The sequence below is a fragment of the Stylophora pistillata genome, chromosome 8 (genome assembly GCF_964205215.1).
Source record: "Stylophora pistillata chromosome 8, jaStyPist1.2, whole genome shotgun sequence".
NCBI classification, from domain to species: Eukaryota; Metazoa; Cnidaria; class Anthozoa; order Scleractinia; family Pocilloporidae; genus Stylophora; species Stylophora pistillata.
This window is the reverse complement of record NC_142526.1, coordinates 16,670,103-16,695,574: the sequence shown is the minus strand read 5'-3', so window position 1 is coordinate 16,695,574 and position 25,472 is coordinate 16,670,103. Positions and strand designations below refer to the sequence as shown.

General features: G+C 36.9%; 4 protein-coding genes and 1 long non-coding RNA gene across 5 annotated transcripts; 2 read left to right on the top strand and 3 right to left on the bottom strand.

The window, feature by feature from the left end:
• Positions 1–547: 547 nt before the first annotated feature.
• LOC148725238 (uncharacterized) lies at positions 548–25,383 on the bottom strand. The gene is made up of 5 exons (XR_015990864.1): positions 24,933–25,383; positions 24,734–24,846; positions 24,469–24,541; positions 19,925–19,969; positions 548–1,079 (listed from the first exon to the last, which is right to left on the bottom strand). It is a non-coding gene; the product is annotated as an uncharacterized LOC148725238 (long non-coding RNA).
• LOC148725242 (uncharacterized) lies at positions 1,640–2,902 on the top strand. Its single transcript, XM_088730914.1, has 2 exons — positions 1,640–2,478; positions 2,674–2,902. The coding sequence occupies exons 1-2, from the start codon at positions 1,889–1,891 to the stop codon at positions 2,885–2,887; spliced, it is 804 nt and encodes a 267-aa protein (XP_088587040.1). The 5' UTR covers positions 1,640–1,888; the 3' UTR covers positions 2,888–2,902.
• Positions 3,706–7,945, bottom strand: LOC148725241 (uncharacterized). Its single transcript, XM_088730913.1, has 6 exons — positions 7,811–7,945; positions 7,231–7,407; positions 5,617–6,444; positions 5,008–5,090; positions 4,443–4,662; positions 3,706–4,009 (listed from the first exon to the last, which is right to left on the bottom strand). The coding sequence occupies exons 1-6, from the start codon at positions 7,860–7,862 to the stop codon at positions 3,882–3,884; spliced, it is 1,488 nt and encodes a 495-aa protein (XP_088587039.1). The 5' UTR covers positions 7,863–7,945; the 3' UTR covers positions 3,706–3,881.
• On the top strand, positions 8,094–17,539 carry LOC148725240 (uncharacterized). The gene is made up of 9 exons (XM_088730908.1): positions 8,094–8,934; positions 9,437–9,677; positions 10,031–10,143; positions 10,267–10,550; positions 10,915–11,182; positions 12,075–12,272; positions 12,907–13,064; positions 13,299–13,405; positions 13,710–17,539. The coding sequence occupies exons 1-9, from the start codon at positions 8,094–8,096 to the stop codon at positions 14,233–14,235; spliced, it is 2,736 nt and encodes a 911-aa protein (XP_088587034.1). The 3' UTR covers positions 14,236–17,539.
• Positions 16,283–19,108, bottom strand: LOC148725239 (uncharacterized). The gene is made up of 2 exons (XM_088730910.1): positions 18,885–19,108; positions 16,283–18,743 (listed from the first exon to the last, which is right to left on the bottom strand). The coding sequence occupies exon 2, from the start codon at positions 18,729–18,731 to the stop codon at positions 17,034–17,036; it is 1,698 nt and encodes a 565-aa protein (XP_088587036.1). The 5' UTR covers positions 18,732–18,743; positions 18,885–19,108; the 3' UTR covers positions 16,283–17,033.
• Positions 25,384–25,472: the final 89 nt, after the last annotated feature.

Genomic DNA, 25,472 nt, shown 5'->3' with positions numbered 1-25,472 from the left:
ACACTAAAGAGACATACCACATAAAGCGGGCTCTTAGAAAAAACTTCACTGACATACGACCTTTCAATAAAGACTAAATCAATTACTTCTACGAGAAAACAGTTTCATTTTTAACTGGAACTGTAAGAAGTTTTTGTAATATATGGAAACCTAAAATTAGTTTTAATGAGTATTGTTGTTGAAACACAAGAAATGAAACTACTGTACTTGAAAAAGGCCAAGACACTTCTTTACACTTAAAATGTCAGGCTACGTTGCTGCTGTTTGTTTGTTAACTGAACCAGGTTTACTTACCATACAATCGTAACAATAAGAATAGACTGGTGCGTACATAGCCAGTGTCCGTATAGCAAGGTTAGCGACGCATGAGGTTGTGACTCAGGACACAGAAAAGTGTCTGTTGTCCATATTAACCGATGTGCATATTAAGTGGGTTAATTTAAGAGAAAATATACGAGCTTTTCGTTGGGACAAACAGAAGTGTCCATATTAAGTGGGTGTTTTCCTGTAGAAAAGACACAATAACTTTCCACAAAAATAACTTTTATATGGCGTTTCAAAATTAATACAATCAGTTAGTCATGCCTATGCTGACAGTTCAAAAACTCAAATTTATTTCTATCTATTGCTTGAGAAAATGATATTCCTTAAGTAATCCTTGACAATTGACTAAGATAAACATTCTGTTACTTTGTACTGTGCAACTTTTGACATCCAGTTTTTTTCTTGCAAAGTATTTGCTTGAGAATTGATATTACTTATGCAGTCCTTATCAATTGAGCACTGTCTATTAGCCAACCATTCTTAAATGCGTACACACTCAGTTTTTCCGTCCCTAACAATTTTTTTCTTGCAATGTTTTTGTTCGAGAAATGATATTCCTTGCACAATCGTTAATGCTGACCACTGTCTATTAGCCAACACTCCATTACTTTGCTCAATGCATTTTAAAACATTCACTCTTTCCCAGCAAAATCTTCCTTTTTATGCAATTTCTGACGTGTTTGAAAATCTCATCCTTTTCTTTCTTTGTCCAAGGATATTATGCTGCTTTGTCCTCTTGAGTGAATCAGCAACACCTGATGATAAGAACAGAACAACGTTTAAATACTGCTGATTTCGTTTTGTCATAACTACTACCATTTCCTCAAATGTTATTGGTTGTTTAACAGCTTTATTTTTGCCTAATTATTCTGTAGAGTTGTCATCGGTAATCAGACAGTTGGCTGTAATCAGACACTTGTAATCGGACAGTTAAATCTTCCAATCACGTTGCACTAATCCAATTAAATTAACCTATCATAAACATTATCAAGGTATCCACAGCAAAGACACTTTTTCAAAAGCTGAGAAGTTTCAAAACTGGAGGATTTTTTTAAACAATGTCTGTACAACAGATATTTTCTGCAATCTCTACTTACTCCCATTTAGGTTTTTTGTGTAGAAAGACAATGAATTGTCAGTAGAATGGTCAAGTGTTAGTGAAGAAACAGCTCACATCAGCTACATCATTTAAGTTTATGTGTTCCAAAATTGCAAGAAAGAGAAATATCGGATTCCAATCTTTTTCGGAAATAGTAATGTTTATGATTAATTGGTAACAGGACTTTGTGTCATCCAATACCTGCATCAAGAGTCTCCGATATCGAAACGCGCGCAATGCATTCTGGGATCGTCTCATATAAAAAGTGGGCACCAAGCGTGACAGCGGCCATCTTGATAACTAAAGCATCGTCAACATTTATACACTTTTACCTCGCGATTTTACAATTTTTTCCAGTTTAAATTAGATCATAGTTTGTATATAGTTTTAATAATAGTTTGTATATAGTTTTCACTAGTTTGTATATAGTTTTCATATAGTTTTCTCGTCGTTTTTGGCGTGGAAATGAGCGAGACAAGTGAGCTTTCCCTCGAGGAAGTCAACACATGGAAGGTGGACGCTCTCAAGTTATTTTGCCGTAAACGAAATCTTAAAACTTCTGGAGCTAAAGCTGAACTTGTAGCCCGTGTGTTTGCAGCATCAGAGATGGGAATCCAAGTACAAGCATCGGCTAAAGAACTAATGTGCATCACGGAGTCTGAGAGAGCAAAGCTATTGTTTACTCCTGAGGGCAGCAAGCTTCCCGATCCTCTTGGGCTAAAGGACGGATGGATTGATGAAAAAGATGGGCTAACATCATGGCCTCCTATATTTCTAAGTGACATTACGAAATATCTGATGGCTGATCATCCTGGAAAGGATATTAAACTGCACGAACGGGTCATGAATGAGTACAAAGAGGGGAAAGCATACCGCTTATTTGACTCGGGCTTTCTGAAAGAAGTTTTCTACCATGAACTAGAAAATATGGATTTTTGCTTCTTGAAAGCAAAATGTACGCATTCGATGAAGGTTGGTGATACACCACATACATCATGGATTTGTTCAAGAAAAAATGGAGAGATTATCAGTGCCTACTGTACCTGTACTGCTGGGTATGTTAGACTTTCTGTTTTATAAGACTTTAACTTGTAACTGATGCAAAATTTAAGCCTAAAATATCATGTTTATCATATACCTCGATTTTATGACTAATGTTGTTGGTCTAAGCTCAATATATATTATACTTTAGAATGTTTAAAATATTATGTCTATCATATACCCTAACTATTTGTTATTTCTTGTTTCAGTATGAGTGGTTCTTGTATTCATGTGATGGCACTGCTGTTCAGAATTGAAGCAGCAAACCGTAATGGTATGACAAATCCTGCATGTACGTCCAAAGAGTGTGTGTGGAATGTTCCAATAGGAAACAAGACTGTAATCAAGCCCTCTAGAATTTGTGATATGGAGTGGAAGGCTTCAAAGCTAAATAAAGGTATGTTATTATGTTTAAAATTCTAAACAAAGTATTTACAGTATGTATACTGGATAGACATAAGTGTTATCTGGGGACATAAATAAGAAAGTTCTTATTACCCTTACCAAACTGAGTGCTATGGGACATATATGGCCCCTATATGGTTCTGATATGGGATAATCTATGGGCCATATATGGATTTCATATGGTTTTGATATGAGACACTACACACCACATTGAACCCATATGTTGCCAAATACTGCCTCTCTATTGTCTTTTCTATGGGAAAGATACGTATTTCGTAAAAATCCATACTTTTGCCATACATGGGAATGACATGGGCAATGGGAATGGTATGGGGTGATTGTTGTGTAAAGGTATGATATGGGAGTGGTATGGAAGCTTAAATCAGTTCCATATCAAACTGACGTCTATGGGAAAGATACGTATTTCGTTAAAATCCATACTTTTCCCATATTTGGGGATGATATGGGCAGTTGGAATGGTATGGGATGATTGCTATGTAAAGGAATATGGGGATGATATGGGAGCTTACATTAGTTCCATACCAAACCCACATCTATGGGAAAGATATAGACATGTCGACATTTCGTAATAATCCATACTTTTCTCAGGTTTGGGAATGGTCAGGGGTAACCCGGCATGTCCCTTTGATCAATCAATACGTCCTCCATAAGCTATGGAAAAACTATGGGACTACATTGGGAAACACAAGCTGTACCCATAGCAAACCCATACCACAGCTTGTTATTTGGTAGCCTGTGAACAGGCTACTTCCTGGGGGTATGCAATTGCTGCAACATTTCCACAAAGGTAAAAGCTACTGAAAGAAAACAACCACTTTGTGATAATTATAAAGTCCATTTATTCAAACCCTCTAGACATTTATAAACTGGAAACTAAAATTTAAATACTTACAAAGTAAAACTGTACATGCAAGTCTTGTACCCCTTTTACAGTAACTGTAACAGTATAACCTAAGTGTCTATATTGATTTTTGGTTTAACTACAATAGTTTTATTCTACTCTGGAAGAGACAACTCTTATTCGCTGTGGGCGCCTAGCCTCAACACATTTCATATTTATTTTTTGAACAACTTGGCTGGCACTAACTTTGTCGTGGGTAAATTTCGAACACACTTTGCCTAAAGAGAGAATCAAGAATTAAATGTTAATCGTTGTTTCATTTGTATTTACCAAACAATATTTAATAATGTATATGGTCTACAATACTCTAAGTAGTCACAACACTTTTATAACCTGGGTGTCTTAGTGTCCATGTAAAAGCAGGTATTCAGGTATGGGCTTTAGAATGTAAGCAATTTAAGACAATTCAAATTCAAAAATTGTCCAGGCACATAGCATTACTTTTCTTTTTCTGCAGACACAAGCATTCCACATATTTATTCTTTATTTTCTATTAATGTACACTGTAATACATGAGCTAGTTAAATTCACCCCTATTAATACATAAAAATTAAATTACCGAGGAATTACATCTTATGCCCTTTATTACCCTCAAAATTATGGCAACTTTGTAGAAATAGTTAATGGTTAGAAAAGTATAATTAAACCTACCAATGATCGCATGGACAATCAACGGGTTAAGTGGTTGGTGGCTGTCACCAGTCTTGCTTTTTTTCTGGTTGCCCATGGCACAAGAGGATGCCAGTTTTTCTTTGCTGAAGAAAATGTCGACAACAGCATTGACATAGCCGGACCAATTTTTTACTGCTGAACAGTAGGCACGTTGTTGAGTATACCAAAACACCCCAGATCCTTCGATAAGTTCTACCATCTGTTATCAAAAACAAAAATACAGTGACAAACATAAGCTTTTCTTGTTCTTTTTATTCTTTCTTCTGTTTGTACGCTGGCTTTCATGCAAAAAAGTTTTCAGACTTCATAGCCTTTACTTTGTTATTTAAATGATTAACTTATAGCAGTTAAAGGACTTTGTGTCATATAAGTCAGGGGTAATCCTTCTCATAATTTCAAATTGGCTGCACATCATCACACTCAGCTAATTTAAAATTACTTGCTTTGATTACTCCCTGGATTATACTTTACAGAGTCCTACTATACCATCAATCATTAATGGTGAAATTATTAGAACTCCAAGGGTCAAAATATAACACATCACCTTGTATTCTAAGGCTAAGGAAGGATCAAGAACACCTGGGGAAGGCCTGTTGCTCATTATCTCCTCTGTGGTCTTTGCTTTCACTGTAAATCAAATGATTGAGAATTTTAGTGTTTATGTACAAGTAGGTTAAAAGGGAACTATGTAAAATATCTGCCACTGAATAGCCACAGTTGTACCAAGTGGAAAGCCAATGATTTCAAAATGTTAAAGAGGTGGACAATTATAAAAAACAATCTTCCACTCATGATACACATGTAAAAAACTAATGCCTTCAGCAACTGAAAGAATTGGCTGTTGTGGCGAGTGAACTTGTTTGTGAGCTGATTGCTTGGACTAAAATAACTGGACACATGTAATCAAGTACTTGATAGAACTCTGATGGTCACAGCTTGTTTTGAAATGCCTGCTAGCAAGGCTTGCAATTAATATCAGGATTGAGGGATTACACTAGAAATGTAAACAAAATTAACCACTTCACAGTGGGGCTCTTCAGACTAGGGCCAATGTAAACAAATAATAAAACAAATTGTAGATGAAGATAAAACACTTGGACTGTTTTAGTAATAACAATTATTGATTACAAAGAGAATACTCAAGATTACGTACATGCTATATTAAGCCTCCTGTGCAGTTTCTGAATTCTCTCCCTTAAAGCTTTATTTTCCAGTTGTTGTTCTTTACAGCAATTTCCATGGGCAACAGCAGGGTTGTCTTCTGTGCAATATTCGGTACCTTCCTCTTCACTGCTGCTGTCTACCACAGAGCTTTGAAAATGTAAACCCCGCCTGGGGTCACAGTCACTCCTTTTTTTGTTGCTGGACCTTCTGGGAGTCTCCTCTGGAGGTTGAGTTGATTCTTTAGATGTAGAAGCAATAGACAAGGTTGGAGAATTTGTTGAGGTAGAGCAAGGACTGTTGAGTTGGGGTGTTCCTATCTTTTGTTTAGATGGAGGCAAGCTTGAGCAGGTTTTCTGTCCACCAGTTGGGGTTAGAGCTGAATTATCAAAGTGCTCATCTTGTTCTTTACCTGGAGGGAAGACTCTGGCTTGTGTAGTTGAATTCCTGCCACGAATTGGTAAAGGTGTGAATCCAGCGGCAGGAGTAGGGTTCACCTCACCAAGAATGGTCACCTCTTTTTCCATTTGGTGACTGCTACTTGCCCATCGTGCAGCAGCTTGTGACTTTCTTGTCTGCAGTAACAGTAGCTGCCTTTGTTTTTCTTCTTCTTTCTTCTTCTTTTTTGCTTCCTTTTCTTTGGATTTCTGCTCATTTTCCTTGTCATCATTTCGTTTGTTGGACTTCTCACACTGCTGCAACTCTGTGTTGCTATCATCTGGATGCTTGCGCTTCTTTCCTGCACTTTTTTCTGGTTGCTTTCCCTTTTTCTTTGCCTTTTCTAGACGTATTCTTTCCTTCATAAGCTCTTCCTTTTCACCTAAAATGAAAGATGAAGGTAATTGTTGTAATATCATGTGCTAAACCATTTTGACACTTATCTTTTTTAAAAATTCAGGACGGCTCTCATTTAAAATAACTAATTCAAACAAGGCAAGTCAGAGAAGGGGGTAGTTGGGTATTTTTGGGTGGATATTTACCATCCAGTACTCCAAATTTGGTCCTGTTTTGAAAAGAATTTTCCCCACAGTCCAAGGTGATACCCCATACTAGAGTTTGTACAATAAAACACACAGAATGTACCCCACTTGAAAGCTAGAGATGACAGACAGTTGTTTCACTGAGCAAGATTTCGATATTACCCCATACATCAATTATGGAGTGTTGCAAAGAAACATTTAGATTTAGTCTTAAAGAAATGGATGCAAAATTAATGCATGGGGTTATATGGAAATCTTTCCTTTCACTTTGATTTGGTTAAATGAAAGCAATCAGAAAGTTGACAAAAAAAGAAGCAACAATTAATGTGAACAGCATGGTAAACTAACGATACTGAAAATCATGGTTTAAAACTTTCCAAGCAGGTTGTCCCCCAACCTGTATGTCCCATAACTAAAAACAGGTTCTAGATTTTGTACAAAATAATCCGTCCTTTTTGTGAAATATAAACTAAGGTGACTGTTACAGGTATCATCTTAAGGGAAATAATCAGGGAAAGTATAGCAATGTTCAATAAGAACTGTTGGAGGCACCCTCCTATTGATTAATGAATATATAAATTTGTAAGGAAATATTCCTATTATTATAAAAAGTGAAAATCGCTTACCTCCTATCTGAAGCACTTTAGCATCATAATATTGGTCGTTTGGAAGCCAAAGTGCACTAACAACATCCCCCACTTGTATCTCCTCTTCACTATCTTCTGGAAAGATGTGACGGACTTCATCTTCATGAAGGACCCTCAGGTTACCGTCATCTTCATAGGTCACAAGGTACCAACACTCTGTTAAAAAAAAAAAAAAAAAAAAAAAAAAAAAAAAAAAACACAGATCTATTTGAAAATAGCTTCTTGACTTGTCTTGGGTTGTAGCAATTTCAGCATTTACATGTGCTAATCGTGCAGTGACCTGCACGATTAGCACATGTAAGATTCAATAATGATCTGCACGATTAGCACATGTAAGATTCAATAATGATCTCGATCCGAACGAAGTCGGATCGAGATCATTGTGAAATCACTTTTTGAGTGGAGTATGTCCTAAGTTTGGAAAGGAGCTCTGCACTGACGAAAAAATAGGAACTTGGAGAAGACAGTGAGAGTATACAAGCTTAGGATCGAAGTTCTCAAAGGAATGACACCATAAGCTTTTGAAACTTAAGGCATTCACACGTAAGAAATTTCTTACCTTCTCTAAGACGAGCTGGGATATTTCTCTTGCGTGAGGTACGGTCAGCCATTGAAACTTTAAACGCACTCGAATCGGATGGAATCTTTCGCTGTAAGCTAAACGCGACGAAAATCTTGCTAAAACATTGATGAATCGCGAGTGACAAATTCGAAAAGCACGCGCTTTCTTTTTGTCACATTGTGATTGGTTCAAAGTGACCATGTGATCAGAAGTAAACGCGTGCGCACTGATCTTTCTATTCGGAGGCACGTACGATCGCAGTCACTTGAAATCAAGGAAAATGGCGGAGAAGAAGAGAGGACGCTACAAAGAGTACATGCGGCATTCAAACCCGTTTAAATTTCCAGCAGCAAGAAGACAAAACGTATCCAAGCGATATCTCCGCAGTATTCGTCGGTCGCAAAACGTTTCTCTGCACGATCACGATTTTGAGTGCGAAGATGATGTCTCGATCGACTGCGATGTGACAATGACAACAAACGCCAGTTTGTCTTGTAGTAACAGCGATGAACAATTCTACCACATGGAGGACGAAGTTCTTAGCACAGATTGTGGAGTGTTTACAGCCGAGATTTTACAATGCGACAGTACAAGTGACGACGAGCCATTACAGTTCACCGAACGCGAAAGGATGTATGCACGTTTCATCAAGGAGGATGACTCTTCTTCAGACATTTTTAGTGATGTTGAGAACAGTGGGGGATCAGACTCTGAAAGTCTTTCAGAGGAGTGTGAAAAAGAGGATGATGTTTTATATTCTGGTTCGCCAATAACAACCACTTCAAGCATTGTTTTGATATTGTCGTTTGTGATGAAATATAAACTCACCAAAGAAGCATTTCGTGACTTGCTTGCAGTGATTGAAGCTCATTGCCCCAGACCCAACAACTGCAAGAAGGAAGTTAAGAAACTTTTCGAGTTTGTGAGTCAAGCAAAAGGGAATATTGTCAAACACTTCTTTTGTTCTTACTGCAAGGCGTATTTTGGCAAAGGTACTCAGGATAATCGAGGAAATACTGGAATAAAGGGAACTTGTCACATTTGTGGTAAGAATCTTGCTACCACTCATGGATTCTTCATAGAAGCTCCGATTGTTAAGCAGCTGCAAACATTTTTCGGAGGTGAGTTTAATTAAAGTTAGCTTAATATCTATTCTTTTCCATTCAGAGATGGTAAAGATTGACATCTGGGCCAAGCAGCATGCAAGAATATTCATACAGTGAGCTTCTTTGAGGCTTCTGTACATACAGTATGTCCTAATAAGGGTTCATTTGGATTACAAATTTAGTAAAGTGTCTTTCTCGTTATTGCGGAGGGACAGACCCTCTAATGATAAAGGACACTTAAAAGCTAACAATTAATATTTGTTTTCCCAGCCTTTTTTTAAGCAAATCTTAGCCGGATGGCAGCAATGTTAGCAGAACCTACAATGTGGATTTGTCACAAATAAACAACAAAAGAAATGAGCTGTAATTTTTAAGTCCTGCTGTTACAAACTGGAATGATAACATGTACCCTTATCTTTGCAAGATTAAGAGTTAACATTTTGTGCAACAATCATGCAATTAAGGAATAATATTGATGTTTTATTTTTCTTCCTATTTTTTTTTTTTTTTTTTGCAGACCCTGAATTTGTAAGTGGCTTAAAATATCGATTTCAAAGAGTGAAGAGGGATGACAGTAACATGGAAGATGTATATGATGGTGCACTCTACCAAAAGGAGTTTAAGTCAAGTGGCTTCCTCTCAGAACCGTACAACATCTCTGTCAAGCTTAACACTGATGGTGTGGCAATATTTCATTCATCGCAGTTTGGAGTTTGGCCACTGTTTCTTCTTGTCAATGAACTCCCTCCAGCAATGAGGTAAGTGTAACAAAAAGGGTCATGTCACTCAGACATAAACAGCACTTTCAATAAGACCCGGCACCTGCCAGAGCTCAGGCGGGTATTCTGTTGTGAGTAATCTGGAGATTGAAGTGACTATCACTTTGAGTTTTGCAAGCTAGTGCATTGTAAAGTGAAATGAAAAATCCTCACTATTAATGTCCTTAACATGTAAACTAAGTATGAATTAATATCTTACATTGTTTTGTAAGGTAGAACTTTGTACTTTCACACTGCAACAACACACAGATCAGAATACAGATGCTAAGTGTAGTCTTCTCTCATTTGCATTTGTCTCACAAGTGTATATACACTGTACTTTGTTTATCTAGGATAAATAACAAGTTCAGGGTGTTTGGTGGCCTGTGGTTTGGAGAAGAAAAACCATTTTTTTCTACCTTCCTCAAACCATTTGTTAACGCTTTGCAAGAAACAGAAATTAATGGTAAGTTGCACTTTTAGTCAAACAAACCAGCATTTTACATTTTGTGTGGTTCTTATTCTTCTGGCCAGCACTAATGATGAATGATTGTTATTTATATTACTAATCAACTGTTTTAACCAACAGGAATTGAAGTGGTACTTCCAAATGGACAGAGGGCAAAATCTAAGGTCAAGGCTCTCTCAAGCCATTTTGATCTTCCTGCCCGTGCTGGTGTATTAGAACAGGTGACATATGTTGGTCATGACAGCTGCTGTTACTGTGATGAGCATGGTGAAACTGTCAAGACTGGTCCCAGGGGCCATGTGATGTCATTTCCATTCAGAAACACAGCATCAGGACATGCTAAATCACGAACTGCAGAATTAGTCACATCCCACTCATTTGAGGCACTTGAAAAAAATTCAGTGGTAGGTTGCTTAACATTGCCATCTAATGATACACTGCATTTTACAAACAATATTCAAATGATTTTGAAAGGTTTAGCCAATTTTTTCAAAATACATGAATTGTGACAAAGCTCCTTTAACAACTTTCAGCCTTTTGTAATTCTGCATCAACCACAATCTTGTTCAGGTGTAAAATGGAACTTTTTAAATTAATTTTAATATAAAGTCAATGTCTTTTTTTTTTTCACATTGGGATAAACGGGCTGGCTAGACAGCCCTGCTAATATTTAACTATACAATCTTAATATAAGAAATTATATCAACACTTACAATGTCTAGTTTTACATGTAGTTTGATTCAGAATTTTTTTGGGCATACTTCTTAGGTCTCTGGCTTTAAGGCCCCCAGTCCCTTGTTACAGCTTCCAAGTTTTGACATTGTTAATGGAATTGGTATAGATTCCATGCATTGTGTGTTCCTTGGGGTGGTAAAACAACTAGTTGGTTTGTGGTTCAACTCAAAACACAGCACAGAAATGTGGTATTGTGGAAATAGTGTTCAGAAAGTTGACATGCGTCTTTTGGAGATAAGGCCCCCCAGTGTCATTACCAGAGTTCCCAGGAGTTTAGAACATCATGTAAAATTCTGGAAAGGTAAGTCTCACTATCTTTAAGAAATGTTGTCTAATTGATAGTGGTACACTGGATGATTTCCTATAATATAAGTATCCAGTTTTTCAGTCCAAGTCTAAAACTGAAAAAAATTGCATAGTACAGTGGAATGTTGATTTAACAAAGTCACTAAGGAAAGGGTGGATTGCTTTTTTTAATCGAGGGTTTGTTACATTGAAAACCTTCATATAATAAACTTGAGGAGAAAATGACCAAATGCAAGTTATATTTAACAATTAATCCATGAGTACACGTTGGATATGAGATGATAGCCGTCTCATATCCAAGTATGAGTGGAACAATAGTTTTATTAAAACTCCCCAATAAAATTATATTAGACAAATTTCAAATTTTTTATCTCCCTTTTAATTTTAAGCTGCTGCAAATGCTTACCATATTTGTAGATTGTGATATATTGGCTCATGTAACACAATGGCTAACCCAATAAAAAGTCTTGAATTGCATTATCCAATGATCCAGTTTTTAATAATAAGGTATACTTCATGATTGATTTGTAAAGGTACACATGTATATCTTGCCAACTTTTTTGTCACCTAATTAGTGCAGCTTATTGCTACGTTTTGAGTTGCAAAGATTAAAGGATTTTTATTGCTGTTGGTCTGTTCCACATTCATCTTCTGTTTTGTGTTGACAGTAGACTTTGTGTTTGGGTTTGCGTATTACATTCATTATACATGTTCCATACATATCACTACCTAACTGTGGCTTGGCTCAAGAATATTGTTCGTTATATTGAGGACTTTGTAAAACAGAGGTTTGTTAAATCAATGTTCCACTGACTGTAGTGTATATTTTATTTGTTAGAGTTTTTAGTTAAATTGAAGTACTGGTACCTGTATTTGATCTTTTGCAGCAACCGAGTACCGAAATTGGCTGTATTTTTATTCACTACCCTGTATGAAAGGTATCTTGGATGACGAATACTATCAGCATTATGCTTTATTGGTTGGTGGAATTGTTTTACTCTCAGGAAGATCTATATCCCCAGAACAACTTGAATTGGCTGGTAATCTCTTGATCCATTTTGTGGAGATGTTTGATGCATATTATGGTTAGTAAACCAGTGAAGGTTTGATTGTTGTTTACTTACAACAGCACCTAATTATAAGCTAAGGTGAAAATCCTCTGAATATGAGAAATAAAAGTTTATTAACTTTAATGTACATTAATTATTTGATATACATTACAAATCTGTTCATTTTGTGCAGTGGCCTCCGTTATTACATGCTACCTGTTTACTTTCTAGTTAATTGATTGCCATTTTCAACAACAAACTTTCCCAACCCAAAAGCACAAGAGGCACAGTGGGCTCATGATAGTGCGCTCAACTCTGGATTGAGTGGTCTGGTTCAATTCCAGGCCGGAGGCATCGTGTTGTGTTCTTATGCAAGACACTTCACTCTCACAGTGCCTCACTTCACCCAGATGTACAAATAGGTACTGACAAATTTAATGCCAGGGGTAACCCTGCAATGGACTAGAATCCCATCCAGGGGGGAGTAGAAATACTCCTAGTCGCTTCATTCATGCCAAAGAAACTGGAGTTAAGTGCTGGCCTGATGGGCCTCGTGGCTCTTAAACAGACTTTTTTTTTACCCATAAAGCATAGAGTTAAGTCATGTGAAGTCTTACTCATTGAAAACCAGCCTAAGACTAACCTTAAAATACAAATTTTGTTCCCATAGGTTCACGTTACGTTCTTATGAATCAGCACATGTTGCTGCACTTGAAGGAATCTGTCCTTAATCATGGTCCCCTGTGGTCTAGTTCTCTTTTCGTATTTGAGGACTGGAATGGAGACATTGGCCACTATTTCCATGGGACTCAGAACATAGCTGGTCAGGTTAGTGGACTTTTGTGGAAAATGATTTCATGTTGATATAGCAACAAGGTCAAATAGGATAGCTTGTTTGACAAGCATTCAAAAGGAAGGTAGAGAGAAAACAAGAAGCGTGAAGCTTAAGATTTTAAGAACAGAACTGACCTGTTTTGGTCTTTATTATTTCATCAACTGAAATATTAATATCTAAAAATGTTGCTCATGCTGTTTGATACATAATTTTGAATGTATTGTTAGATTATGACAGCTGTCACAAGTCAACAGCAACTCCCAGAGCTCATCAAGGAGATGCCTCCAGGAAGTGCAAAAGATTTAGTAATGCGCCTTCAAGGACAGCTTAATAGGTAGAGTTGCCATAGTGACTATAGTTGTATCTGTGCTCATGTGATCCACTTCAAATCTTTTTGCAATTGGTTATCTCATCATTGGCTTTTCCCTGATTATACCATTATTGTAGGTGAGAGGAAGAAAAAATATTTATTTTAAAATTTAGGGGGCCTTTCAACTCTTAAAATGATACTCATTTGACTGTGATGCTTTTGTTTTGAATGTAAGCAACATTTACATTTGTCACCCTCATTTTACCAGTATAATTATGTAGGAGAACTTAGTATCTCAAATTCTTATTGTTATTATGTTCTTTTAAAGGAGCAACAAAACTCACCTGAAAGATGATTTCTATGCTCTCGGTGCAGTAAAGAGTGGCAGCTTTATGACTGAGCCTTTTCAAGATGATCTTCAATCATCCCTAGGCCTGGATTCTTTATCATCTGTGAAGTTCTTTACAAGACTCCAAGCTGGAAGCGCTGTACTTCATTCAAAACAGTACAAGAGGGTTTCCAGAAGAAATACATTCACAGTTGCCTACAGATTGGATGAACATCCCTCTCTTGAATATGGTCAAATAGAGGTTTTCTTTAAAGCACCAGTTGGTTCGAGGATTTCCAGTGGCGCTGTGGTTAAGCCACTGTCAAGAAGCAGCCAATGTCTCTGCAAGCAACATGAAGTGCTTGGGAGACCAGTGAGTCACATCATTTCCTTGCGCCACCCACACAGGCATTTGTTCGTTATCGTTCCAGTTGAAAACATTATTGATGTCTGTGTTTATATGGCATTTTCAGACAGTGAGGTGCATTATGCAGCTCATTTTCCAAATCACTTGGAACGAGATTAATGTACAGTAAACTATTAATTAATGTAACTGCGGTTTTGAAAAGAAAAGAAGGATATTGAAATCTGTGAAGTACTTTTAACAGTATTATTTCTGTGTGGTGAAGTCTATTTATACATCCTTAGAAATTAAAAATTTTATACAAAGTAGCTGGAAGCTTTTATATAAAACAGGCGAGAACAATGCAGCGTCTGTTTAGGTAGCCCGCCTAGAATAGCTTTGCTAACTGCGGGCTACAAAAGCCTTTATTTCTTGCATTTTAAAAAAAGAATAAAGTCAATGTTGTTGTCAAAGAAAAACCATGACAGTGATTGTAGCATGGCAACCTGATTCTGTAGTTTCTGTTCAATCAAGCAAACATATCAAACATTTGATAAAGTGTTTCTTCTGCTATCCAAACACCTCCAATTTTGTCAAAAGCACCCATTGTATTATGTGTTCAGAAATCGTGCTAAAGTACTGACTGACTTGTCTGTTTTTGCCCTTAAATTTGATGCTTCTTTTATACAATTGTATGGAAATGCAAGCAGTGATATTGCATACATTGCTTGCCAGCACCTAAATATTCCTAGACTTCTTCTAGATGTGAAATTATGTGGAATCTCCATAACATTTGATGTAATCCTACATCACACATTTGCTATGGAATAAGTATGGGCAACTTATTCCCATAGTTTTACCATGCAGTAAAATGATCCCATATCATTTCCATAGAGCAGGTAAAGCCAGTGTGCATGCTTTAATTACCAGCTGCTATATGGAATTCCTATGGGCACTTGATTCCCATAGTTATCCCACACAATGTGATGGTCCCATATCATTCCCATAGAGAAGGAAAGTGAAGCAGATGAGCCATTGCTATGGAATATGTATGGGCACCTTGTTCCCATAGTATTACCATACAAATCTTTTCTCAGGCTTTCAATCCCATATGCTTCCCATAGCTTGAATTTTCACAAAACTGGGCACCATATCAATCCCATATGGTGGTCTAACCATTCCATATCTTACCCATATATGGGCCACGTAAGGGCCATAATTTGCCATATCAGACCCATACTTTTACTTTGGTAAGGGTAGCTTGTAACCTAGCAATTAATTTACTTTTATTTTGTGTTTTTCTAGAGACGACCAGACCTGCCATCGATAGTCGCCGAAAGTTATTCAATTCACATGAAGAGTTGAAGCCCCTGACTCCAAAAGGAAAGAGGAAGTCGTTTTATAATAATTTGAAGGACTTGTTGCCAGAATCGGCATTCATCAAATTAGCAACGGCTGAGTTTGAGGAACCGTGTTCAACTTCCGTTACAATAGAAATTAATACTGAAGTACCTGAATGTGTAATGCCTAAGTCATCAAAGAAAGACTTAAGTGCTGATGATATACATCTGATTGAACAAGGCACCATTGGTCAGTCTGAGAATGAGGCATGGCACGATTACAGAAAAGGCCGATTAACTGCCTCTAATTTCTATAGAGTGTACACAAAAGTTGAAACCCTTAAAACTAAGGGGGGTGATGCACAGGAACTAGTGGACACAATCCAGGGTAAAAGTAATGGACCATCGGAACATTTACCTGCTCTAAAATATGGAAGAAACATGGAGAAAGTTGCTAAGGATAAGTATGTGAAACTGTTTCAGAGGGAGCACAAAGATGCAAAATTCAGAGAGTGTGGACTATTTATTGATGAATCTGACCAATTCATTGGAGCATCCCCTGATCTGCTTGTTGAATGTTCCTGTTGTGGATTAGGGGTGCTAGAAGTGAAGTGCCCTTATTCTATTGTTAATGATTTACCATCAGAAGACAATCTTTCCTACCTGGTAAAGATTAATGGCAAAATTGTCTTGAAAGAGAAGCATGCATATTTTGCACAGATACAGGGACAAATGGCTGTGACAAAGAGAACATGGTGTCACTTCCTGGTCTACACCCAAAAGGGTTATCATCTGGAGCTAATCAAGTTCAATAATGATTACTGGGAAAAGATAAAGCAAAACCTAATTTGGTTTTATAATAAGTATTTAAGTGAATGAATGCTCGTTAATTATAACTTGATACAAAACTTTATTTACATGGTGTAAACACTAAAAATACATTTGTACATTTTATATACAATTTAGAATTTTTACAATTTCATATCTGGAAAAACTGGTCTGACAGTTCTAAATTGAACTCAAATAGTCTCTGAATAGAACAGTAAAATTGTCTGTTGTGGAAACTGGAATGGATGAATCAAATCATGAAATTTTATACAAGTAATGCATTGACCACACTTCAGTATGATTGAAAATGTTACAGTTTGATATTGTTTGCAGTTATATATATAGTAATAATAAATAATATATTATTTATTTGTGTTCAGCGACACATGAGCTGTGAAATGAAGAAAAATATTTACAAATTATATCTAATGATTGTAATCACTCTACCAGAATAATTTTTCTCTTGTGAGGTCCTTGTGGTGCAAATAATATAACAGTTCTTATTCAGAGTGCACATACTTAATAGCTGAAGCATTAAATGGTACTAAATCATACTAATACTTAAGTTTCTTGTTATGTACCATTATCAACACTATTTAGTATTATTTGGTACCATTTGTATGAAAGATTAAGTGATTGCACTCTATACTAGTTGCTAGTAAATACTTAGTAGAGCAGAGATTTTGAATAACATTTAACCTAAGAAAGAACTTAGACTAATACATATTGGTATCCTCTAAATTTATGAAGTTTATATTCTTTCATGGGTTAAATGCTGTCAATCTTTTTAGCTATTTGTACATTTCTTGTTAATCATTTTTTACCCAAGGGTCTATACAAGTTACATAAGGCTGCACAAATAAGTACAATGTTGTCTATACTGCCAAGCAGTGATATTGGTAGTTCATGCTTTATCAGTCTAAAGGTCTTCAACCGTCTTATTGCTTGCTCAACAAAGATTCTAAGATTTGCAATTTCTTTTGTTTTAGCAACTTCAGCTTTAGTGAACTGCTCTTGTCCACGTTTACCAGGGGGGATGTGTAGTCTTGAGCTTCTGATTAAGAGGTCTTCAGCAATTGTGAATCCACGGTCTGCCATCACTTCATCGCCAGGTTCAATGATATCATAAAATGATGATTCTCTTGTCAGATGCACATCTGAAGTTCTCCCTCCCCATGCTTTGGATAAGAAATTGAAAAAACCATGTGGTGTTATTGATACCAACAGCTTAGCAGTGTTGTGATGCTTGTAGTCTGACCACGTAGCTGCTCTAAGGTTTGGGTCGCTTGGGGTTTCAATAAATATTTCTGTGCAATCAATGATGTGGCGTACATTAGAGTAGCCTGGCTTTTTAAACTTTGCGGGCAAAGTTGCTTTCACAACATCGATGGAGGGATTGTAAACCAAACATTTAAGTTCACTTGCTAGGATTTTCACCCAGGTAGTAACAACATTTGTTACATTTGTAGTTGAAATTCCAAACCTCTGTGCTAAGTCAGCATTTGTTGATCCAAGTCGAAGTTTCATTAAGGTCAAAAGAAACTCATCTTTTTCTGACAAAGCTCTTTTAGGGCCAAACTTATTTGGTGTTTTTTTGAAGTTTCTTCCTTTTTTAGTAGATTTTTTTGGGCCACTCCAGTAGTTTACTTTTTTAATGTTTCCCTTCACTACTTCAAACAACTTATTGAATACTCGTTTTGATGGTAGGCCGGTTAGTAGACGAACAGATGAATTTGTTTTCAAATCAGAATGTTCTAGTCCCTTACGCTGTCTGGCCTTGAGTTTTATCTTACATGCTTTGAGTTCACTTTCAAGTTCTTGGAGTTTTTCTTTGAGATCTTTGATCTCATTGAACTGCTTGAGTCTTTCCTGCAAGCATTTTTCTTTCATACAGAAGTCAGGATCTTCTAGGTTGTACCAGCCAAACGAATATGCATGATCGTGAGTGATATGGTCGGGTCGACCGGCAGTAGTACAATGTTCTTCTTCTGTTATAAACGAGGAACTACTTGGTTCTTGAATCACAGGAGCATCTTGACTATCATGTGCATTATCTTGAGTATCATCTTGAATATTATCTTGTGTATTATCTTGAGTATTATCTTGAGTTCTTAAACGTTTCATTTCTTCTAGTAATGATGATCTATCAGTAGGCGGTTTACGGTTACGAGTAGACTTTGTCTCGTAGCCCATTTTGAGTACAGGATCAGGGTTTTCTTTCGTGGGTTTCCCATCAACAAAGTGCTCATTGCAGACTCTCGACGAATTATTAGGTTGCCAGACTTCTCCTTTCGGGCCTTTTCTCTTTAGAAGATGGATCCAGCGCTTTCTACCCTCATTGTTTTTGCGTTCAGTAGGGAACGGAAATAGCTTGAACGGCAGCGGACAGTCACATGGCGGAGTGCCGTGTAAACAATCGTGAACTTCGCATTGCTGTGAAGCCCATTTCTCAAGCTTTTTCCCACTGTTATGGCACCCAAATACTGCACAATTTCTGTGCCCAAAGACCATGTCATTAAACGGCTGCAAAGTAATAAAAATACGATGAGAATCTTTGACTTTTGACAGTTCTTGTATTCGCGAATGTCACTCGCGCGCAGGATTGAATCTACTACCATTAAAAGCTTAAAAACAGCTAAAACAAAGTTAAAATTTGTAACTTACCTTTTGAATATAATACCCACGAAGATTATTTTCCAGTTGATATCACTTACAAGAACAAAAAGACTGTATTATAGATAAAGACACGCTTCAAAGAACGCATTGAATACAGAGACACACGCCATATTGTCACGCTTGGTGCCCACTTTTTTTGTGAGACTATCCCAGAATGCATTGCGCGCGAATTACCTTCCGGAACTCTTGATGCACGTATTCAGGGTAAAATCATACTCATGATAAACAAATTGGACTCCTGCTTTGCGGTCTTCCAATTTTGCTATCACTCATATCATTACAGCCTGAATTAAAATCCACTCGTCCTATTACCATTATAAATTATGTTAATAATGAAAACATTTTTAATCAAATGTTACAGACACGAGATCTAGTTGTAGTAATTTCTGTTTTCCACCTGAAAGACATAACCAGAAAATTAACTTGAACCCCTAGGTTTCTGTTGTGTTAGCAAAATATAGATCTGCTAATCAAGGTAATGGCACCACAGCCTTATTCATGACATGTCGAAACGAAAAATCAAGGAAGCACAGCACTGTTAGCCAACGTAACGATGTTCTCTTTTGTCATGCCTCTGTTTGCTCAACTCTTAGAGGAGCATTGATAATTATAATGAACTGGTTCAAGACTTCAGAGGTAGTTCATCGTTTTATTACTAATAGAATGTTATTAAATGATAGAATGATATCATTATTATTAAATAAAATGATTATTAAAATTATTATATTGTTATGTCATTAAATAAAATGATTATTGTATTAATTATTATTATATTATTATTAAATATAATAATATTAGTAATGAAACGATGAACTACCTCTAAAAGTCTTGAACCAGTTTGTTATAACTATATATTTATAGTGCATGAACTGTATATACTATATATATAGTATATGAACTGACCCTGTAGAAGGATTCAAAGGATACTATGCCACCATGTGAATTTATAGATAAATGCCAGGGGACAAACCACTCTACTCATACTAGATCTTCATAGTTTTATCAATAACACCCTAAGATTCATTCACCTTCTTAGCACCTGTCAACTTTTCCCTTAGTTGTTTTCTGGTCTCCTGTAGGAAAAAAAACATACATGATAACTGAACAACTATTTGCAAAATTAATACCTGGATTTACCTCGAGACAAGGCTCATCCCGAGTGTCCTGTGACCAGGACGTCATTCCTCTTCATTATCTCTTACTATACTGTTAATTTTGTGTAAAGGCGCCAACATGGCTGCCATGTTTTCTGGAGCTCTTTGCCTATTTACCATTTTTGGTGTTCTTTTCGTTTTGAATGCTGCCCAAGAATCCTACAATTGTTCACTCTAGGGGCTGAAAGTCCTTGGCTTTTCAAACATATTTTATCCAAGTTCACTACTCCTAAATTTAGAGTTCGCCGGCCGGTGGTGTTGTGGGGTGTCCATGATCTAACCTTGCTTGCAGTACCAGAGAAATATATCACGCTAGATATCACTATAGATATGGACGTCGAGTCACAACCGGGTCCAGAGACAGACGGGAGTTTTGGAGGAGTTAAGAGTTCAGAGCCTTTCAAAGACGCTGGCTTAGTTCGCATTAACATCGGGTAGTTCTTATTGTCTCTCGGAAACAAAGCTTTCAAGCCATCTCTGGCCGTTCTATCTCAGTTCAAGTCACTCGGCATTCTGAAGTACCGTAGGCAATATACTGCTCGAATTTCACGATCCACCTCAACGAAGAAAATCCCGGTGATGCAAGGGCGCCGTTTTGTCAAGGCTGAAGGTCGGAAAGTGGATGGGAGTAACTTAACATTCCACTTGTCAACACAACCGACAAAACATCCACCTTTAAATCAAAGGGTTTCGCTGTCCCAAAATGTTTGTTTACGAACATGTGTGGCTTGCCGAAAACAAAAAGTCGTGTACGAGCACCTGTGGCGCTTGAGGCTGACCTGAGATCTCAGGATGTTGATGTGTGTATTGTCAGTGAAACTCATCTTTCCACTAATAAGCCAGATGCCATGGTGAATATCCCAAATTACAATGTGTTCAGGTGGGACAGAGGTTGGGCAGACTTGGACAAAAGGAAGAAAGGGGGTGTTGCGGTCTATGTGAGAGACAGTCTTAAAGCCTAGGATGTCTATCGATCCAATTTATATGATGCTAATTTGCGGCCTGTATAATCCTCCCAAGCATAGCCACCGGGATCTCGACTTAATTAATTATATAATATCTTTTGTGGACCTTGTTATAGGGTAATGGCAAGTTGTTTTCCTACTGACAACACATCGAGTCCTCTTTAACTCCTACTAGGTTGAAAAAAGGGTCACAATTTGTCTCCTACAGACATGAAAACCACACGATTCATCCTTGAGTTCTTCTTACACTCCCTTTCTGGCAAAATTTCATTGAAGAAGTTAAGCCACCACTGTTCTGTCCTCCCCAAACCTCTCCAGATTCTACCTCAATGGTTAATTTTTTTTGGGTGCGTTGAAGTCATGCCCATGTGTGGAACAAGTTACCTTTGTCTACCAAATCAGCTCCTATGGTCCAGCATTTCAAATCATTAAAAAATGTAGAGTATAAAGCTTGTCAATGTCAGGGCTGTATCTTGTAGCTTTTTTTCTTTTTTTTTTGGAACTTTTAGATCAAGTTTTATTGTATATAGTTTAATGAACTTTTATATCTCATATACGATATTTATCTATTATTTAATGTGTATTTCCTTTAGTCGAGCATTTTATACATGACCCCTTGGCTCAGGAGATTGGGTGACCACTCCCCACATTATCAACAATAAATAAAGGTCATTCATTCATTCATTCATTCATTCATTCATTCAGTAGCATCATATTGCTGCATTACCTGAGCAGTTAACTGCCTTTGGTGGAGGCTTTGTATCCTCAAAAGTGACAGTAAAAAGCCATGGTAGGTGACGGGACGAAGGTTAAAAGTTAATCTGTCATCCTCATGCAGTGGTTGGCCAGCTCTTTCTAACTCCAAGCAATCTTCAAAGGGATTGGTGGATTATTTCCTGTGAGAGTTCTTTCTGCAGTTCCCACAAAGTATTTACTTAAGGAGTAAGGGTCAAATCTAATTGGGATTTGACTTGGTTTTAGTATCCAATGAATGACGTTCCAGATTTCTTTAGGCTTTTTTGACAATAATACTTTTTTCACAAACTGTTCGCGTGCAACACAAATGGCTTTTAAATTCGTTTCTCACATTTCAAAATGCACCCCAGGCTGCTGCAGTGTGTGTCTGAGGGGCAGCCTTCCTCAGCTCATCCCTATTGGCTTGAAGCAATTGAATCTCCTCAGTTTTCATACAAGGGGCTGGTGGTCGCGTAAAATGAACGCAACGTAGTGGAGCATGCCTATCAATATGCTCAACAAGTATAGAATTTAGTAGATTGAGCTGAAAGTCCGGATCATCAGACAAAGAAATTAATGAAAAGGGAGCCTGATCCAAATCAGCTACGAAAGCCTGTTCATCAAAATTTTTCGTGTATGAATTTATATCTTGGCTTAAAACGTTCCATCCTGACACTGGCACAGGCAAAGATACCGTCATGGTCACTGACAATCGAACAAGGAAGTATGCCAGTATGGGTGATCCTGTTAGGACAATTGGTTACAATGTGATCTATCAATGAGCTGGAATGCCTTGATACTCTGGTCGGCTCTTGTACCATTTGCTGCAAATGGAAAACCTTGAGTAGCTCATTATACTGCCTTGTGGTAGCACAGTCTCAGTTCAGTGAATCAATGTTCATGTCACCAGTTAGTATTAACAGGCCATCCCAGTTATTAATGTGGCTGAGCATAACTTCCACGTTATTTAACCATTCTTGTGTACTCAGAACTCTAGTTCTACAATACATGGCCCCTATAAGCACCTTGCTATGTCTATTTCTTCCTGGTATCTCAATCCACAAATGTGTGAGATCAGGGTGTAAGTTTTCTAAATCTTTTCGACTTGAAAATTTGATATTCTCACGGATATACATGCTGACGCCTCCACCTTTCATTTTTTCTCGATTATCATATTCCATCTGGTAGCCCTGGATTTTAACATATTCGAGTACAGTAAAAACCTGCATACAAGAACACCCATTCTTGGGGGTCAGGCTGATTAGGTTCTTATATATCGGGTATCTTAGGTGAAATCAGCCTGAAAGTGTTCTCAAGTGTTCTTAATTTTTTACTTCTAAAATAATGTAAGGGATTTACTAACTATGATGAAATACATAACTTTGAAAGAAAATTAAACTTGAGACACAGCATTAGAAAATAAATTGGACAACCGACCATATTTTTCATGTAATTATAAGAGTTTAATTCCAAATGTAGTTTTTTAACATTTGCTATACACAGCAAGTGAAATTACACTGTGTGTTCTATTAAACTGAAAAGGGAAGAGTTTTTATATAAATTATAAGAACAATTTTCAATTTTTAGGCTGAATGTGTTCTTACATATATGCTCCTTTTTACTAAATTTCAGCCTGGGTGTTCTTAAACCACATGTTCTTGTATGTGGGTTTTTACTGTAGCTCAGGGTTATTTTTCAGCCTTGTTTCACTTAGTGTGATAACATCAAAAGGGTATTTATTTATCATCAGTTGAAACTCGTTAAAGGTGGAAACCAGAGATTGGGTGTTAAGATGCATGATCTTTAGCTGAGCTGAGCTGATTTTTCTTTCAGGATGTCTAGAATTTCTTTTGAGACACTTTCATCATCTGACACTGGCGACTTACAAGACATATCTAGCGTGCTCATGCCATGGAATGGCAAAACTGTCATCAAACACCTTGGTCAAGTCCAATCCATTTATTTAACACTGTCTTGGTTCTTTAGAATAGTAATTCCAGTGCAGAGAAGATGTGTTAGATCTTTACAGATACAGCATAAGATACACTTTTGATTTCGATGAACAGATTTAACACATTGTGGGTAAACTTCTGTGCAAGAATGATGTGGTCGGTTTTTGTTGAGTTTAGACTTGTTTTGCAGGACTTCCTTTGAAGGTCCCGGGTTTACCTCTTCATCACCCGCAATTAACAGAATGTGAAATGAAGCAATGCTATATAAATAATATGGCACCCGCGAATTAGACCTCTTTTGTTTTTCCATTGCATGAAAGGTGATAATTTTCCTTGCTTGTTCACAAAATATTCTTGACACATCTTTCATGCTGCTTCTTCTTTGGTTGCTTGCTGTTATGTGCTGACCAGGCTTGATTAACATGCAGGAGTTACTTGTTAGGTTTTCATTGGCCCTTTCAATGAGGGCAGTAGATAGTGAATTCGGTGCAGAAAAACCATTGGCCAACCACTGAATGACGATGCTATCTGGGTAGAAGTTATTTAGGTAATGTTGATCAGGAAAATACCAAATAAACATTGCATTTTGTATTTATAGCTACACTTTTTTTAACTTGTAAACATCCTCAAACTGATGATGGATATGCTGTATCCGAAACATGTCTATTTATCACAGCAATGTTAGTGTGAGATGGTAGTTACACAAAATATTGCCTGCAAAATTTATCTTTTAAAACATAACTGAGTATATAAGATGCAGACTTACTCAAGAAATCGTAAATGTTTGCTTTTGTGCAGTAGCATTATATGCAAAAATATTTTCCAGTGGCAGCAGTACCCTAGTAAAACAAAATGAAAAATGCTTCATTGAGTAAACCATTTCCTGTTTCAAGTTGAATGGATCCTAATTCACAGTGCACCTATCATATACTCAGACATAGTAAGTTATGTTCATAGCTAGAATATTTAGATTATCTCTAGTAGTTCATTAAAAAAAACAATCTAGTTTTCATATAAAATAATTTATTTACCATATTACTTTGTCGCGTATTCCATCCACCTCAATACCATTTTGTTTGGAGGTCATCAACTTTTGCGAACACAGGCCCAAGACAAGTTTTCACTTCTAAATAATCCTCCTTTCCTTTAGAGATATAATTTTACAATATTTAACATTCACCATCAAAAAGTTAGCATTCCTTATGACGCTGTAGGATTTTAAAATCTCACCATTATACAGAGTGATGGGCTACTGGTGGTCACAGTCATGCTCTTGTTCATTAAGAATGTTAAACACAGCCATGACAGTCCTAATTTTATTGCTGGTGTGTCTTCCATCAGTAGCAAAGTGCAGGTGGAGTTCATTGCCATTAGCATGCACAGTGTTCTTTAGACTTTGGGTGGACAACAGCTGACTGAAAGTTGCCTTCTTATTGCATCCTTCTCCATCTCCTTTTTTAGCCTGTGGTAAATTAGAATGAAGAATTAATTTTTTTTAGAATAGCCATAGAGGTCTGTTTTTGTTGTTGTTGTTGTTGTTTTTTTCAGTCTTGTGATATACACCTATGATCAATAACCTAAACAGTGAGAATATAAGATATTACAGTAATAGGGATCTTAGCAGGCTTTGTAGAGCTCTTCTAGGAGGATCCCAACAGTTCACTTATCTAGTTTACAAATTGCAGATAGCTCCAGTTTGATAAATCTATTATATTTTGGGTAAGTAATAACTTCAATAACTCCAACAACAATAATTGTGCATAATATCCC

Excerpts from the sequence above, each read along its gene's own strand:
- LOC148725242 (XM_088730914.1), top strand. The coding sequence starts at position 1,889 with ATGAGCGAGACAAGTGAGCTTTCCCTCGAGGAAGTCAACACATGGAAG. Across the intron at positions 2,479-2,673 it reads TACTGTACCTGTACTGCTGG|TATGAGTGGTTCTTGTATTC; the intron begins GTATGTTAGACT and ends TTCTTGTTTCAG.
- LOC148725241 (XM_088730913.1), bottom strand. The coding sequence starts at position 7,862 with ATGGCTGACCGTACCTCACGCAAGAGAAATATCCCAGCTCGTCTTAGA. Across the intron at positions 7,408-7,810 it reads CCCAGCTCGTCTTAGAGAAG|AGTGTTGGTACCTTGTGACC; the intron begins GTAAGAAATTTC and ends TTTTTTTAACAG. Across the intron at positions 5,091-5,616 it reads CAGGAGGCTTAATATAGCAT|TGAAAGCAAAGACCACAGAG; the intron begins GTACGTAATCTT and ends TTTGATTTACAG.
- LOC148725240 (XM_088730908.1), top strand. The coding sequence starts at position 8,094 with ATGGCGGAGAAGAAGAGAGGACGCTACAAAGAGTACATGCGGCATTCA. Across the intron at positions 8,935-9,436 it reads GCTGCAAACATTTTTCGGAG|ACCCTGAATTTGTAAGTGGC; the intron begins GTGAGTTTAATT and ends TTTTTTTTGCAG. Across the intron at positions 13,406-13,709 it reads CTTCAAGGACAGCTTAATAG|GAGCAACAAAACTCACCTGA; the intron begins GTAGAGTTGCCA and ends GTTCTTTTAAAG.
- LOC148725239 (XM_088730910.1), bottom strand. The coding sequence starts at position 18,731 with ATGGTCTTTGGGCACAGAAATTGTGCAGTATTTGGGTGCCATAACAGT.